Genomic DNA, 15,903 nt, shown 5'->3' with positions numbered 1-15,903 from the left:
CCTCCCACACCCACCATCATAGTATCAAAAGCTGCTAGCCAGCCAGGCAGGCCTGACGGCTACGCCCCAAACATAAACCTGTGAAGACTCCACTCAAGTAATAAAAAAACAAATAATATAAACAGCACACCCAGTGAAACAACAAAGAAAGAGAAAAGAGATGAAAAAACACTCTCACTCTCAGGTTCTTGCCATTCTCCTTCAGTCACACTCCTCTCACACAAAAGAAGATTTTTAACAAAACCCTTATTCATACAATGAGTTAAAACACTGTTAAAAACATCAGAATAACCTTAAAAATAAATATTTGCATAAGGTGCTGGTTGTATTTTGTTGTGTAAACACCATTAAAACTGCACAGTTGCACAAAGTCATTTAGGCTTCCAGTAGCTCTGTGGAAGTGAAACTCCAGTCTAATCCTAGCCTTGACGTTGAACTTCCACAGGTCAAGTCTTCAGTCTGTCCCTTCTAGATAAATAAATAGACATTTCTGCTTCGGCAATTAAGAATTTAGAATTTGGGATTTTAACTTAGTTGCTTTACAGTAACATACACCATTAATAAAAAAACAGAACTGGTAAAAACTACTCCAAACAGGCTAAAAACAATCATGAGAAGGTTAAAGAAAGTTGTCAGCCACACACAATCCAAACTGCAAAAAGGAGGCTCATTTACAACCCAGTGACTAATGACTGATAAAAGCGAGTTTGTTACAGGTGACCTTCTTCAATACGTCGATGTCTTGTTGATCTTTTATAAAAACATTGTCAGCATAGGCGGATAAAACCATATCATTGTTAAAACCGGGTAAAACCAGACCATAAACACTCAAACGTATTTTCTGGAGAGGGGTCCCAGGGAGAGTGCATAGAGCATCCCGAGAGAGCACAGCCCTGCCAAACGCCTCTACACACTCTACAATGATCTCTAGCACACTCTCAATATTAATGTACAGCACGTGGGTCTTGCTTATAAAACTAGCCATTGATCAGGCTTTCATTAAAAACATCTAACAGGTCCCCCGCTAAGATGTCCCAGTAGGGTTTGTAAAATTCGACAGTGAGCCCGTTGATGCCTGGGGCCTTCTGGACCTGCATCTTCTGGAGAGCCGCGTGGAGCTCCTGCACCCCCAAAGGGCTCTCTAGCTGGGTGACGGTCCCCTCAGTGACCTGGGGTAGTCCACTACAGAACTCCCCAAGCAGCTCACCATTCCTCTTATACTCACTACAGAACAGCGAGGAGTAAAATTCCACCGCCCTCCTCCTGATCTGTCCCGGGTTGCTTAGCTGCTACCCTGTGTCTGACAGCAGAGAGTGGATCAGTTTCCTCTGTCCGCATTTCTCTCCAAGTTAAGGAAAAAGGAAAGTGCATCCATTTCCACGATGTTCTGCATCCGGGACCCGACAGATGCGCCTTGAACTTGAGTCTCTAACTGGTTTGATAAAACAAGCTTTTTAGATTTGAGAGCTTCAATGTACTCTTGATTTCCTGTGGATTCACTCAAGTGTTTTAACTCCACTATGTTTATCTCTAAAAATCGAATAGATCAGCTGCTCCCCAAGGGGATGGGTTAAGATGCAGAAGTGAATTTCTCCATTGTGAGATCAATAAAGTTCAATTATTATTATTATCTGGGGCTGTCACATTTAGAGTGTGCTGTTGACACAGCAGTTTTATTTGAGCTTTACCGTAGTCCCAGAACTGTTGCAGACATGAAAAATCACTCTTCCTCAGTCTAAAACAAGTCCAGAAATAACTCAGTCTCCTTAAAACTACAGTCATAAGTTAAAACTGAGTTAAAGTGCCAGTAAGCATTTTTAGGTAAAATGTTAAAAACCACCTAAAACAAGAGAATGATCTATCTAATAATGATCTAAACCTACTGGTAAAATCTGGCAGGTTTTAAACATGCTAAAACAGCCTTTGAAACAATAAAACCAGTCAAGGCAAACTAACGAAATTAGATTTTAGTGGAACCATGTATACTGCCTGGAGCCTGTGTGCATCCTACTCCACATGTCCAACAGGCTATGAGACGTGACCAGCTGCTGCAGAGCACGCTGAGCTGCTACATGCGGTTCTATATAATTACGGTCTAAGAATTCATCTTCGGTGCAATTAAAATCCCCACCTATAAAACCAAACACCTCAGACGCACAATCTCCCAACCGTTCCCAATTTGTTTTGTAAAAAAAAACTTCTTCTTTGCATCAGCATTGGGATCATACATATTAATATCATACATATTAATAAAAGTAATATGAAGTAAAACTGGCTCTGACCACAAAACACCTTCCTGGAAAAACATGCTCTACTTCCACTGAGCTTGGTGTAAAGGCTTTTGAAAAGAGGAAACCCTACCATGCACTTTGAGAAGTGCTTTGGCTTAAAATGGCTTTCCTATCCACTCCTTATGCCAGTCTGCTTCATTGGATAAATCGCTGTGAGTTTCTTGTAACTAAATTACATCAATTCTTTTATGGGTCATCATTTGATGAATTAATGCACGTTTTCCCCCCTCTCTAGCCCCATTAACATTTAGGGATGCTATTTTTTGGGTGAGAGCAAAAAACAACAAACCAAACTACTATAAATAATATTAAAAAACTAGTGCAAATCATTTGCTCAAAATTGCTGTATAACCTTACATGGCCGTACGGAGAAAGACTTCCGTACGGCTTCGAAGCGATTCTGGTCCACCATCCGGCGTCTCAGGAGGGGGAAGCAGTGCAGTACCAACACTGTTTACAGTGGGGGTGGTGTGCTGCTGACCTCGACTCGGGACGTCGTGCGTCGGTGGGCGGAATACTTCGAAGACCTCCTTAATCCCACCAACACGTCTTCCATTGAGGAAGCAGAGCCTGAGGACTCTGGGTCGGGTTCTCCCATCTCTGGTGCTGAGGTTGCCGAGGTTGTTAAAAAGCTCCTCGGTGGCAAGGCTCCGGGGGTGGATGAGATTCGCCCTGAGTACCTTAAGGCTCTGGATGTTGTGGGGCTGTGTTGGTTAACGCGGCTCTGCAACATTGCGTGGACATCGGGGGCAGTTCCCCTGGATTGGCAGACTGGGGTGGTGGTCCCCCTATTTAAAAAGGGGGACCGGAGGGTGTGTTCCAACTACAGAGGAATCACACTCTTAAGCCTCCCTGGTAAGGTCTATTCAGGGGTTCTGGAAAGGAGGGTCCGTCGGATAGTCGAATCTCGGATTCAGGAAGAGCAGTGTGGTTTTCGTCCTGGCCGTGGAACACTGGACCAGCTCTACACCCTCAGCAGGATTCTTGAGGGGGCATGGGAGTTTGCCCAACCAGTCTACATGTGCTTTGTGGATCTGGAGAAGGCATTCGACCGTGTCCCCCGGGGGATCCTGTGGGGGGTACTCCGGGAGTATGGAGTACCGGACCCTTTAATAAGGGCTGTCAGGTCTCTGTACGACCGGTGTCAGAGTCTGGTCCGCATTGCCGGCAGTAAGTCGGACTCGTTTCCGGTGAGAGTTGGACTCCGCCAAGGCTGCCCTTTGTCACCGATTCTGTTCATAATTTTTATGGACAGAATTTCTAGGCACAGCCAAGGTGTTGAGGGGATCCGCTTTGGTGGCCTTAGGATTGCGTCTCTGCTATTCGCGGATGACGTGGTCCTATTGGCTTCATCAGGGCGTGATCTACAGCTCTCACTGGAGCGGTTCGCAGCTGAGTGCGAAGCGGCCGGGATGAAAATCAGTGCCTCCAAATCCGAGACCATGGTCTTGAACCGGAAAAGGGTAGAGTGCCTTCTCCGGGTTGGGGAGGATGTCCTGCCCCTAGTGGAGGAGTTCAAGTATCTTGGGGTCTTGTTCACGAATGAGGGGAAGATGGAGCGGGAGATCGACAGGCGGATTGGTGCAGCGTCTGCTGTGAAGCGGGCGCTGTACCGATCCGTTGTGGTGAAGAGAGAGCTGAGCCAAAAGGCGAAGCTCTCGATTTACCGGTCGATCTACGTTCCTACCCTCATCTATGGTCACGAGCTTTGGGTCGTGACCGAAAGAACGAGATCCCGGATACAAGCGGCTGAAATGAGTTTTCTCCGTAGTGTGTCTGGGCTCTCCCTTTGAGATAGGGTGAGGAGCTCAGTCATCCGGGGAGGACTCAGAGTAGAGCCGCTGCTCCTCCACGTCGAGAGGAGCCAGTTGAGGTGGCTCGGGCATCTGGTCAGGATGCCTCCTGGACGCCTCCCTGGAGAGGTGTTCCGGGCACGTCCCACCGGGAGGAGACCCAGGGGAAGACCCAGGACACGCTGGAGGGACTATGTCTCCCGGCTGGCCTGGGAACGCCTTGGGATTCCTCCTGAGGAGCTGGCCCAAGTGGCTGGGGAGAGGGACGTCTGGGCCTCCCTACTGAAGCTGCTGCCCCCGCGACCCGACCCCGGATAAGCGGAAGTCAACGGACGGACGGACGGACGGACGGACCTTACATGGCCTTGATGTTGGAGAGGGACGGTCCTGCAGTCTCCACCAGCTGTTTCACGGTTGTCATCTTGGATCCATGCAGCGCTTCCAACAGCCCTGGTCCTGCGCTGTCACACACGACCCATAGATTAGAGGCTCATGTAAAAGCCAGTGCAAAGAGTTAGACGTTTGGGTTGGTTTTAGTATGAACAGGGCACATGATTTAAAAACACCCTGATAAAACCTAGACAATCCCCTTAACTTTAAAATATTTACATCTGTTAAAAACAGAGCAGCATCCAGCCCCAGGTTGTTTACTATTTCTATTAAAAACAATGACATCATCAGCAAAGGCAGATAAAACCACTTTGCTATTAAAACCAGGTCAAAGCAAACCGTGAACACTTGAACATATCTTTTGAAGCCGGGGTTCCAGGGAGAGTGGTTAGAGTATCCCTGACAGCTTGCAGCCTTGCCAAACACCTCAATGCACCCTAAAAGGAGCACACAGACCGTTAATCTTAAGCACACTCTCAATGCCGCTATACATCACCTGGATCTTTGCGATCAGACCAACGCCAAACCCGAACCTCTCCATGGTTCTCCAGAGGAAGCGGTGTTCAATGCGATCAAACGCCTTTTTTTTAATCTAATGCGATCAAGCCCGTTCTTAGACCCAATGAACCAGAGACCTCCAAAATATCCCGAATTAGGTCGATGTGATCCACCATGGCCGAGGACGCAGAGGGTCTAGTCCCAGTGGATGACCTGTTCCATAGCTTCTCTCAGCTGAGTTGCCAAGGCTTTGGAGAGGATCTTATAATCAATGCAGAGGAGAGACACAAGGCACTAGTTTTTAATGTCTTGCAGGTTTCCCTTTTTGGGCAGGAGGGTGATGACTGCCCTGTGGCACGAAAGCGGGAGTGAATCAGCGGCCAAACTTTCATCATAGACATCCAGCAAGTCTTCTGCTAGGATGTCCGAGTAGGCTTTGTAAAACTCTACTGTAAGACTATCGATGCCAGGGGCCTTCTGGCCCTGCATACTCAGGAGAGCTGTGTGGAGCTCATGTAGCCCCAGGGGGCACTCCAGCTGTGCGTTGGTCTCCTCAGAGATCTGAGGCAGCCCACTACAGAACTCCCAAAGCAGCTCCACGTTCTCCTTATACTCACTCTTAAACAGAGAGAAGTAAAACTCTACAGCCCTCCTCCTAATTTGTCCTGGTTCACTCAGCTGCTGTCCTGTGTCAGACAGTAAAGAATGGATCACCTTCCTCTGCCCGAGTTTCCTCTCCAAGCTGAAGAAAAAGCTAGTGGGAGCATCCATCTCTGTGTTCTGATCCCGAGACCTGACCAACACGCCTTGGACTTTAGACTCCAGCAGGTTGGCTAAAACTAGCCTTTTGGATATGAGAGCTTCAATATGCTCTCAATTTCCTGTGGACTCACTTAGATATTCTAGTTCCACTATGTTCATCTCCAGATCTCTGTTAGATCCGGAGATGAACATCTGTTAGTATTCAATGTCAAGAGCGACATTAAAGGTGTGCTGCTGACAAAGTTGTTTGATTTGAACTCTTCAATGGTCCCGCCACTGCCTTAGACAAGTAAAATCACGCTTTCTTTGTCTAAAAATAGTCCAAAAATAGTTTGGAGCTTCTCTAAAACTGCGAGCATGGGTTAAAGCCAGATCAAAATACCAGTAGGCGCGAATTTAGGTACATTTTAGGTACATTTCCTAAAAGCAAACAGTGGTCTTTAAAAGCTACAGGTAAAATTTGACATGTTTTGAACACATTAAAATGTTGTATTGTTTAAAACAATAAAACGATCAAGGCAACAATAAAAACGATCAAGGCAAGCTAAAGTGACGCGGTTTTCTTTAATGTGGGACCATTTGTACTGTCTGGAGCCTGTGTGCATCCTCTTCCATACATCCACCAGGCCATGAGACGAGACCAGCTGCCGCATGGCAAATTTGGAAAAAAACTTTAGACTGTCACCCCTCTTAAACCCTCGGTCTCATTGAGAAATTGAATAAAGACTCAACAGGATACCTATTCTCTCCACAGCTGCTCTGTAACAACGACACCACACTGCTGTCGGAGAGCTTACCATCACTGTTATCAAAAATATATTTTCTCTCTGTGGCCAGCTTGCTGACCTACCTACTAGCCTGGCCAGCAGCCAGCACATTTTCTCTCTTGCCACGTCTGTTAACTTGTGTAGGAGCCTCCAGCTCCATCACTTGCTCCTCCTCACCTTTCTTCATTGAAGCCACCAGAGGCTTCTCCACATTCACCTCCCCTCCATCCACCAGCACCTCACCTGTTCCTCTCTTATCTCCACACAAAACATTCACTTCACCACCAGTCTCACACTCCTGGTCTCCACACACACAATCCTGTGCCATCTCACCCTGATTTCTCCTGTCCTCACTATTCACTCCAGAACTTTCCCCACCACCGCACACCACCTACTCCCCTCACTCACCACAAAGCCACTATTTTGTGGGCCAGATGTTTCATCCACAGCTAGCTCTTCCACAACACTCTTCTGGTGATCTCGAGCGACGGGGCCCGATGCCACCGGTCCATTGGCGGCAACACTGGAGTTCCCCACAGTACCAGACACACCCGCCGCCTCAGGCACTTCAGCCTCACCTGAGACCCCCCCTCACCGGCAGCTGCAGGTTGTAGCTCCACTGCACCCGGCTGGGCCAACCCGACTCCGTTTGTGCACGATTTTATCAAATGTCCCTCCTAGCCACAACCAAAATATTTCATGCTGGACAACATGGGGAACAAGATATAGTCAAAATCATCCACTCTCACACGGAAGCGCAGGTGGAGCTCCTTGTTGCGCTTGTTCAGAATCATGAAGAGTTGTCTCCCATGGGAGAAAACATGCTTCAATAAAGGTGATTTACACCCTGACAAGATCTTGTTCACGGTGGAAACCACCTTTCCGTGGCATGACAACTCTTTAACAAGAAACTTGCTGGTAAATGGAGGGACATTTGATACAATCACCTTCATGGCGGGCTGCGTGAGCGGCAACACCTCAAGAAACGAGCCGTTCACTGAGATGCACGACTCAAGCAACAGGTGTGCCTGGTCAACCTTTTCCACAAACAGAACCGCAACTCCGTTCATTGCCATGGTGAATCACGTTATCTGTGTTCCGTTGAGGAGGGCTTTTTTCATACTCGTGCTCGCGTTCAACTCCCGGTTGATCAGACGCTGTGGTTAGTTACCTGACTGATATCACCTTTTCTGAAACCGGAAACGCCGAGTATGACAGTGTCAGGTAGAACTACTCTGAGTATTAGCTTTCCACTCAAGGTAGATCGGTATTTTTTTTTTAAATGGGGCCCAGAAAAAGGATGCACACCGCAATCTGCCCAACTGTAATGACTGCCCCACACATCAATCACTGGAGTGCTCCAATCAGCACCCAGTCCTCACAGAGTGAGACCATGGAACACCATCTCACCAGAGTTGTAAAATGATACAAAATAACTTGGTTTATTTCTTATTTTTTGTTTACAGTTCAGCTTAGATTTTATTTACTGCGCAGCATAGCTTTGTTGTGCGGGCTGAATGCAGATGCTGGGCGCGATTGTGCACATGTGCCGCTTAGAGGGAACACTGCTGACAAACTATATCTAAAGTGAGCTTGACTGACTGTGCTGAAATGTTTGGGTAGTGAGTAACATGAGATATGCTAATATACTATGAGTTAGTCAGTACCTTCATTAGATTAAGATAAAAAGCATGTGCAAATAGTTTCAACCAAAACAGGGAATAAATCAGCTAATCAATCAATAAATCAGTCAGTGAGTATAAATACAAATGTGGAGTTTTGGATCAGGCATTATTTTTGGGCAAAGTCAAACCAAGAGCATTGACTTGTTTTGCTTACATCACTTGGACTAAATTATCAATGTACTCAGAACAATATGCGTAGTTTTCTATGTAGTTTAATACTCGCTAACATTAAACAAATGATTTAATAGTTTTTAGAATTACCTGAAGTGTTGGAACAGATAACAAGTCTGACATGTTATTCTTTTTCCAATCTCAGCAATCACAGCAATGAAAGAAAAATACCCCCCCCCCCCAAAAAAAAAAGCTAAATCTTTAACAGCTGACAATGTCCTTCGCTGCCTGTTCATGTGGACAGATGGGTGTCCCAGCACATAGCTTCCTGTGAATACCGATGGACCTCAACCAGGTACATGATACAGGGGAATGGACACAATCAGGAACTAGAGTGTATAGTGGCTATTTTTGCTTCTGTTTAATTAAGGTAAACAGCATTCTATAGTGATTTTCTCTGGATGTTCATTTAATTCTGTTAATAAATTAGTGTAGTTGATGAGAGGTTGTCACTCATTTATTCTATGTGTGTGCAGAGTTTGCTGTTTGCTCAAATCACTCTTTCCTTTATTGTCCTAAAATTAACTGTTTGGGCTGATATTCACTGGACAATACTTAACAGAGTGAGAGTTATTGCGTAATCGCACAACATATTATGCATGTGAAAGTAATCATATTCCCGCATAAAACAGGAATATTTACTGAAAGTCAAGGACAGATATTAGCCGAGCATGTGCACTCTGTTCAAATTGAAGATCTATTGTATTGCGTCCTTGCATTTTCACCAAGAACATACTTACCAAGCACACGAGAACTTACAGTTGGGTTTTGAGAAACGGACCATGTATTTGTACATGATTGTTCAATAAAGTTTTTAGAACATGAATACCTTCTACTTTTTTTCAGCACAGACTTAAGTACAAATCGTTTCTTCTGTGGTTTTAGAAATTTGAAAGTCTGTGCATGTTAGAGTGCTTGTATTCTGAAAATGCCTGGTGCATGTAAATAATCGTCTTGATAGGATTATTTGATTTTGTGCCTGTCTGGGTTTGTTTACTGAAGAACTCAGGAAGCGCACACGGGACTAAAGTTTAAAAGGTTTTTATAAGAGGAATGGTGTGCTGGATGGTAGATGATGATGACCGGAGGTTCAGGACTGCAGAAGGTCAGGGATGTAGGTGATGGCAGGAGCTGACGGCCCGGAGTGAGAGTCCATAAAAGCTAGGTGGCTTGGAAAGCGAAGTGCTGCTAGGTTAGCAGGCCTGGTAGCAACACCAGGGCACAGAGCGGAGCTTCTCTAGGGCGGCTAGTCAGGTTAGCAGCTCTCTGGAGACACCAGGAGACAGAGCAGAGCTTCTCCAGGAACAACAGCAGGGTACAAAGTCTTTCAAAGCGACTGGCAGGACTAACCCTGAACGAGAAAACAGAAATAGATCTTCCAAGGCAAAAACGAGGAGTGGTGGATAACAGAAAACGGCCCAGTGCTGAAATGAAGGCAGAGGGAGGTTTAAATAGAGCACTTAACAGGTGAAACAAGGGTCTGGCTAATTAACTAGTAAACAGGGCTCTCAACTCTCACGCATTGACCGTGTGACACACGCATTTCACTAACTTCACACGCTCACACGCAACACATGGCATTTCACACGCAAACATGGCATTTCGCACGCATAAAAATCACAAAGCCTATTTGGGCTGCAGACGACAAAACTCCGCCTTCTGCTGAGCTGTTTCGGCTTCTTTCACAACTTGTGGCCATCAGTAATTCCTGCTGCAGTTCATGTTAACAGAGCAGCAGGAAGAGTGATCAGAGTTATGAATAATTTTAGTCTTAACCAGTGGTGAAAGTAAGCCGGTAAGGTCCTGTACCGCGTATGCAGGAGGGGAGGGGGGTGGGGGGGGGGGGTGGAGCTGCTGCATGGCTGCACGCTGGATCATAAAATAGTTATGCTATCCAGGGACAGTTTAAAAAGCCACTTAGTCTGTTTATAAGTTTCGTTTTTATTAATTCTGCATTTTTTAACTACATGCACCGTATTTCTGTGCCTCCGCGCTTGCTCCTCTACCCCCCCCCCCCCTCCTTTCCCTCGGAGCAGGCGCTTTTATCACCGTTCACCATTCAAAACGTGAATCACTACGTTTAATGTCCTTACATCGGTACCAACGTGTGCCAGTTAAAGTCAATAGGACAGTCACTAGCTGTGTTTCATGTTCTTTTGTTTTTAACAACATAGAATCAGTGGCGCTTCGGTGGGCTGCTGCCTCGCGCTTTAATTCAGGTGCGCACTTTTAAGGGTCATTTTAAAGAACTTGTAACATCAGGGGCTTCATCTCAGACCTGTCAGTACCCCTGTTCCCTCTATAGGAGCCCTTTACAGTATTTAGTTATGCATTTTCCCCGCAGCGCACCAACGGGGGTAAAATCCGCCCACTGCACCGCCGCACTGACGAGAGCAATAGAAATTTGTCTGTGTGCTTCAGTGTTGCTGCTGAGGGGAAAATGTTGACCATAAAGGCTTGATGAAACTCAGCCTGATCCACCAATCAGGTTATAGATCTACAATGATAAACAAACCCATAGATGAATGTGTAACAGTGTAATAATTTGGTCAATAACTTAAAACTACTTAATTTAATTCTGTATTGTTTGAACATTTGTGTGTTTTTTATGTTTTAATCCATTAACTGAACAATCAAGTATTAATACGTCTCTTTCTCTTTTTAACAAAAGCAATACATGTCTACTTCAATATCTGGTAAAAAAAAAACGAGATGGAGTTGAGACTCCACCGGAGACTTCCAGGTTGCGGTTAGCCCTGCCCCCAAACAAGCCCTGCGACCAAAATTAGCATAATCTCACTCTTAACTTTTAATAAAAATTAAGAGGTCTGAGTAAATGTTAACAGGTGTGACTGACTGCTGAGGAGATGAAGGGAAGATGGCAGAAAATTACTGATTATAATGAAAACTAACAATAAATAAAGTCAAACCTAATCTAAATGAGATGAAAAAAATAAAATAACAGAAAAACGAAGCCAAACTAAAGCTCAACCATGACAGTGCCAATTTAAATAATGTATTCAAGTTTTTTTTTTTCTTTTTCAATCCAAACACATTTCAATCTGATCAAGACATTCTACATGTAAACATAGCTATTGGCTGACAGTGTTGATCTGCAGCTAACAAAATGTATGTAAATGTAAAGAGGAAGTGTGTCAGCTGAATATATAGTGAAGCTGAGGGTTTCTTAGCACCAGTTTTCTTGTGTTCTGACAAACTGCTCAGTAAACCTCAGTGAAGCTATGTGGAACCGACAAGAGGGGAACCGTCAGTTTTTTGCAGGCTTCATCGGTAAGATCAAATTTTCCATGGTCTTCCACATTCTTTGACTTTTGTCTCTATTCTTCCTGATATGATCACAGTTAATAATATAGCCTATAGAAAGCAGAATAACAGTCCAAGTCTTTTCTTACAGTTTCCTTAGTTTTGACCTCATCTTCATTTGCTGTTGGTCAGTTTATCTTTTCTTTTCTATTTAATTTCCAAATGTACAAAAAAGGCTTTTTTTCAGGACATGAATATTAATATGATAAGTCTTGTTCTTAAAGATGAGCTCAGGTTGGCAGGTCCCGGATCAACTCAGTGTTCTGGAAGAGTTGAAGTCCATCATAACAATACCTGGGGAACGGTCTGTGATGACAGCTGGGGCAAAGATGACGCTGAAGTGGTTTGTCGAGAGCTGGGCTGTGGTCCGGCCCTCAGCGCACCATCTTCTGCTCATTTTGGTCAAGGATATGGAACAATCTGGCTTGATAATGTGAATTGTTTAGGCAATGAAAGCTCTCTAACCAGCTGTCAGCACTCAGGGTACGGGATACACAACTGTGGACATGGTGAGGATGCTGGTGTTGTCTGTTCAGGTGAGAAAAACTTTTCATAACATTGACACGCAAAGGAAAACATGTTGAGGATAGTCCTAGGTCTTGGCAAAAAAAAAAAAAAAAAAAAAAACTCTCAGCACTTTGTAAATAAAAAAAATGTTTTTTAAATAGTATTCAAATTTTTCAAATTTAAGTGCTGAAACATAGCAGTCTAAAGCTATGTAAACACAAAATGAAAAGTAGTACTTATGTATAGTGTGTTCATTGATCAAAAATATTGGCTCTGTAATCTGCACCCAAATCCCAAGAATCAACAAATGGAGCTATAATAAATAAACCGATTTTTCTGTGCATCTCTGGAGTCAGTGGTTACTAACACTGTCCACAGACTTGGAGTATTATTTAATATAGTGCTAGGTTTCCAACCATTGCTTTAACAGAAGAAAGTGTGTTTAGTTTGTTATTATATGTTTATTCACTGCATCAATAAAATGTAATTACCATAAAGAAGATAACAAAAATGCTCAAACTGTTGTAGAAAAGATAGTAATAACATTTTATGTAGTTGGTTATACCATTTGTATGGAAATTATGTCAAAAGAGCATATAGATTGTTACCAAAAGATGAAAAAGCTTCACAAATGTTTTTCTTACACCAGCAGAGCTGCTAAGACTAAACTTTATTTATTGACATTACATTTTAAAGAGCTGCTTGGTTCTTTATAACTTTTGGCTAAAGTTATCAAGAGCTACATTGAAAGGTCTAAAGAGCCACCTACATATCTGGAGCCGTAGACTGGAGACCTTGATGTAGGTTTAGCTAAGTAGACTCAAAAATGATTACACATGTAGCAAGATTTTTGATTTGAAGTTTTTCTGTTCTTCATCCAATGTGTTTTTAAAGCAAAGGTCTATAGTTTATCTCTGTTTTGTTACCAGCTTCTGTGATCAGATTGAGTGGATCAACCTCATGTTCTGGAAGAGTTGAAATCTACAACAGCACATGGGGAACAGTCTGTGATGACGGCTGGGATCTAACTGATGCTCATGTGGTCTGCAGACAGTTGTCCTGTGGGACAGCATTAAAAGTTACTTCGTCAGCTGTCTTTGGTGAAGGAACTGGTCAAATCTGGCTTGATGATGTGAATTGTTTAGGCAATGAAAGCTCTCTAACCAGCTGTCAACACCGAGGGTACGGGATACACAACTGTGGACATAGTGAGGATGCAGGTGTTGTCTGTTCAGGTGAGAAAAACTTTTAGTAACATTGACACGCAAATGAAAAACATGATGAGGATAGTCCTAGGTCTTGGCAAAAAAAACTCTCAGCACTTTATTTGAAATAAATAAAAAAATATTATTTAAAAGTTTCAGTTTTAAGCATCCAAACAACAGTCTAAAGCTATATAAACACAAAATGAAAGGTAGTACTTAAGTATAGAGTGTTCAAGGATCAAAAATGATTGGATCTGTAATCTGCGCCCAAAACCCAGGAATCAAGAACTGGAGCTACATTAAATTAAGAGATTTCTTTCTGGATTCAGTTGGTACTAACACTGTCCACAGACTTTGAGTATTATTTAATATGGTGCTGGGTTTCCAATCATTGCTTTCACAGAAGAAAGTATGTTTAGTTCTTTATTAGATGTTTGTTCACTGTATCAATAAAACTTAATTACCATAATGAAAATTAAATAATCAAACTATTGCAGAAAAGACAATAATAACATGTTATTTAGTTGGTCATACCATTTGTATGGCAATTATGTCAAAAGAGCATGTCAATTGTTACCAAAAGATGAAAAAGCTTTAGAAATGTTTTTCCTAAACAAGTAAAGAAAAGGATCTGCTAGGACTAACCTTTATTTATTAACGTTATATTTTGAAGTGCTGCTCAGTTCTTTATAATTTATCTAAAGTTATCGAGAGCTACAGTGAAAGGCCAAAAGAGCCACCTGCATATCTGGAGCCAAAGGCTACAGATCTTGATCTAGATTTGGCTAAGTAGACTCAAAAAAAGATTACACCTGTAGCAAGATTTTATGGAATGTGTTTTTAAAGCAAAAATCTATAGTTTATCTCTGTTTTGTTACCAGCTTCTGTGATCAGATTAAGTGGATCAACCTCATGTTCCGGAAGAGTTGAAATCTACAACAGTACATGGGGAACAGTCTGTGATGACGGCTGGGATCTAGCTGATGCTCAGGTGGTCTGCAGACAGTTGTCCTGTGGGACAGCATTAGCAGCCACTTCGTCAGCTGTCTTTGGTGAAGGAACTGGTCAAATCGGGCTTGATGATGTGAACTGTTTAGGCAATGAAAATTCTCTAACCAGCTGTCAACACCCGGAGTACGGGAAACACAACTGTGGACATAGTGAGGATGCTGGTGTTGTTTGCTCAGGTGAGAAAAACTTTTAATATCATTGACACGTACAGGAAAAACATGCTGAGAATAGTCCTAGGTCTTGGCAAAAAACTAAATGGATAGGTAAAGCTCTATGTTTGAAGTTAGGAATTTTTTTATTGCCATTGCCTTGCATGAAGAAAGTCCTTGGTTAAATCCTTGGCTTGGGTTTTCTGCATTAAGTTTGGGTGTTCTCCCTGTGTGTGTGTGGGTTGTCTCTAGGTACTCTGACTTCCTCCTACAGTCCAAATACATGACTGCTATGCCAATTGTTCTCTCTAAATAGACCTTAGGCATGACTGTGTTTATTCATGATGGTTGGTCCTGTATGTGTTTGTGTTCCCTTTTGATTACCTGGAAACCTGTCCAAGGTTTTTGCCACCTCTAGCCAAATTACAGATGCTGATAGGCTCCTGCAATCCTGAAAGGAAAAGTGGATATAGACAATGGATGTGCAAAGCTTTTTATTTCAAATGTGGGGCAGATCAGGCTTTCCCTTGTGCCTTTTTACTGCTATGGCATTGTGTTAAAGCCACTGAAAAAAAATCCCCAATCAATTGCCACAATCTGAAACTAACTTTGGCAAGTCTCTCCGCTATTTATAAGTACAGCAATCATGCTATATTTATACTACAGAAGTATTCCCAAAACTAATACTTTATTACATTTTAAACACAAACTTCCATGTACTTTATTTGGGATTAAAGTTGATGGATCAATGCAAAGTAGGGTGCAATTGTCACCAGTTATGTTCAGTTCTCAGTCACCAGCCAGTAAGCAGCCAGTTCACCTTGCAGCCACCACCCACTACCCTATTATTTTGTCTGTCACTCCCCTGTCACCTGTCACTACCAATTAATTCAGTTCCTTCTCTAGCCACCACCCTTCCTCTGATCAGTTTCACCCGTCACCTGTATTTACTTTTCAACTCTGGTCACCTGTGCACTCCTCTATTTATACATGCCTCAAACCTCTGTTCAGTGCCAGATTATTTTGAGCCGTTCGGTGAGTCTAGTTCAGCGTTCTCTGTCTGTTTGTTGACCTGTAGATCTGACCCGATTTTGCCCCCGGATATTCTGAGCCAGCCTAACCCCTGAATTACCTGTTTTCCTGATCTGACTGCCTGCTTGTTTTGCCTGACCCCTGCTTGTTCTGACTACCTGCCTGTTTTGTCTGATCCCTGCCTGATCTGATAGCCTGCCTTTGTTGCCTGACCCTGTTCTGTCTCTGGATTATCTGAGCCTGCCTGATCCCTGTCTGTTTATCCTGTCTGCATGTTACCGAACTTTGTTACCCGACTCTGCTCCCGGATTCTGCTCT

General features: G+C 43.5%; 1 protein-coding gene across 1 annotated transcript; it reads left to right on the top strand.

The window, feature by feature from the left end:
* The first annotated feature begins 7,452 nt into the window (after nucleotides 1-7,452).
* On the top strand, nucleotides 7,453-14,610 carry LOC118564201 (scavenger receptor cysteine-rich type 1 protein M130-like). Its single transcript, XM_036141602.1, has 3 exons — nucleotides 7,453-7,523; nucleotides 13,161-13,300; nucleotides 14,275-14,610. The coding sequence occupies exons 1-3, from the start codon at nucleotides 7,453-7,455 to the stop codon at nucleotides 14,595-14,597; spliced, it is 534 nt and encodes a 177-aa protein (XP_035997495.1). The 3' UTR covers nucleotides 14,598-14,610.
* The last annotated feature ends 1,293 nt before the right edge of the window (nucleotides 14,611-15,903 follow it).

Source organism: Fundulus heteroclitus, chromosome 1 (genome assembly GCF_011125445.2).
Source record: "Fundulus heteroclitus isolate FHET01 chromosome 1, MU-UCD_Fhet_4.1, whole genome shotgun sequence".
NCBI classification, from domain to species: Eukaryota; Metazoa; Chordata; class Actinopteri; order Cyprinodontiformes; family Fundulidae; genus Fundulus; species Fundulus heteroclitus.
Note: the sequence above shows the minus strand (reverse complement) of the source record. Positions and strands in the feature narration are given on the sequence as shown.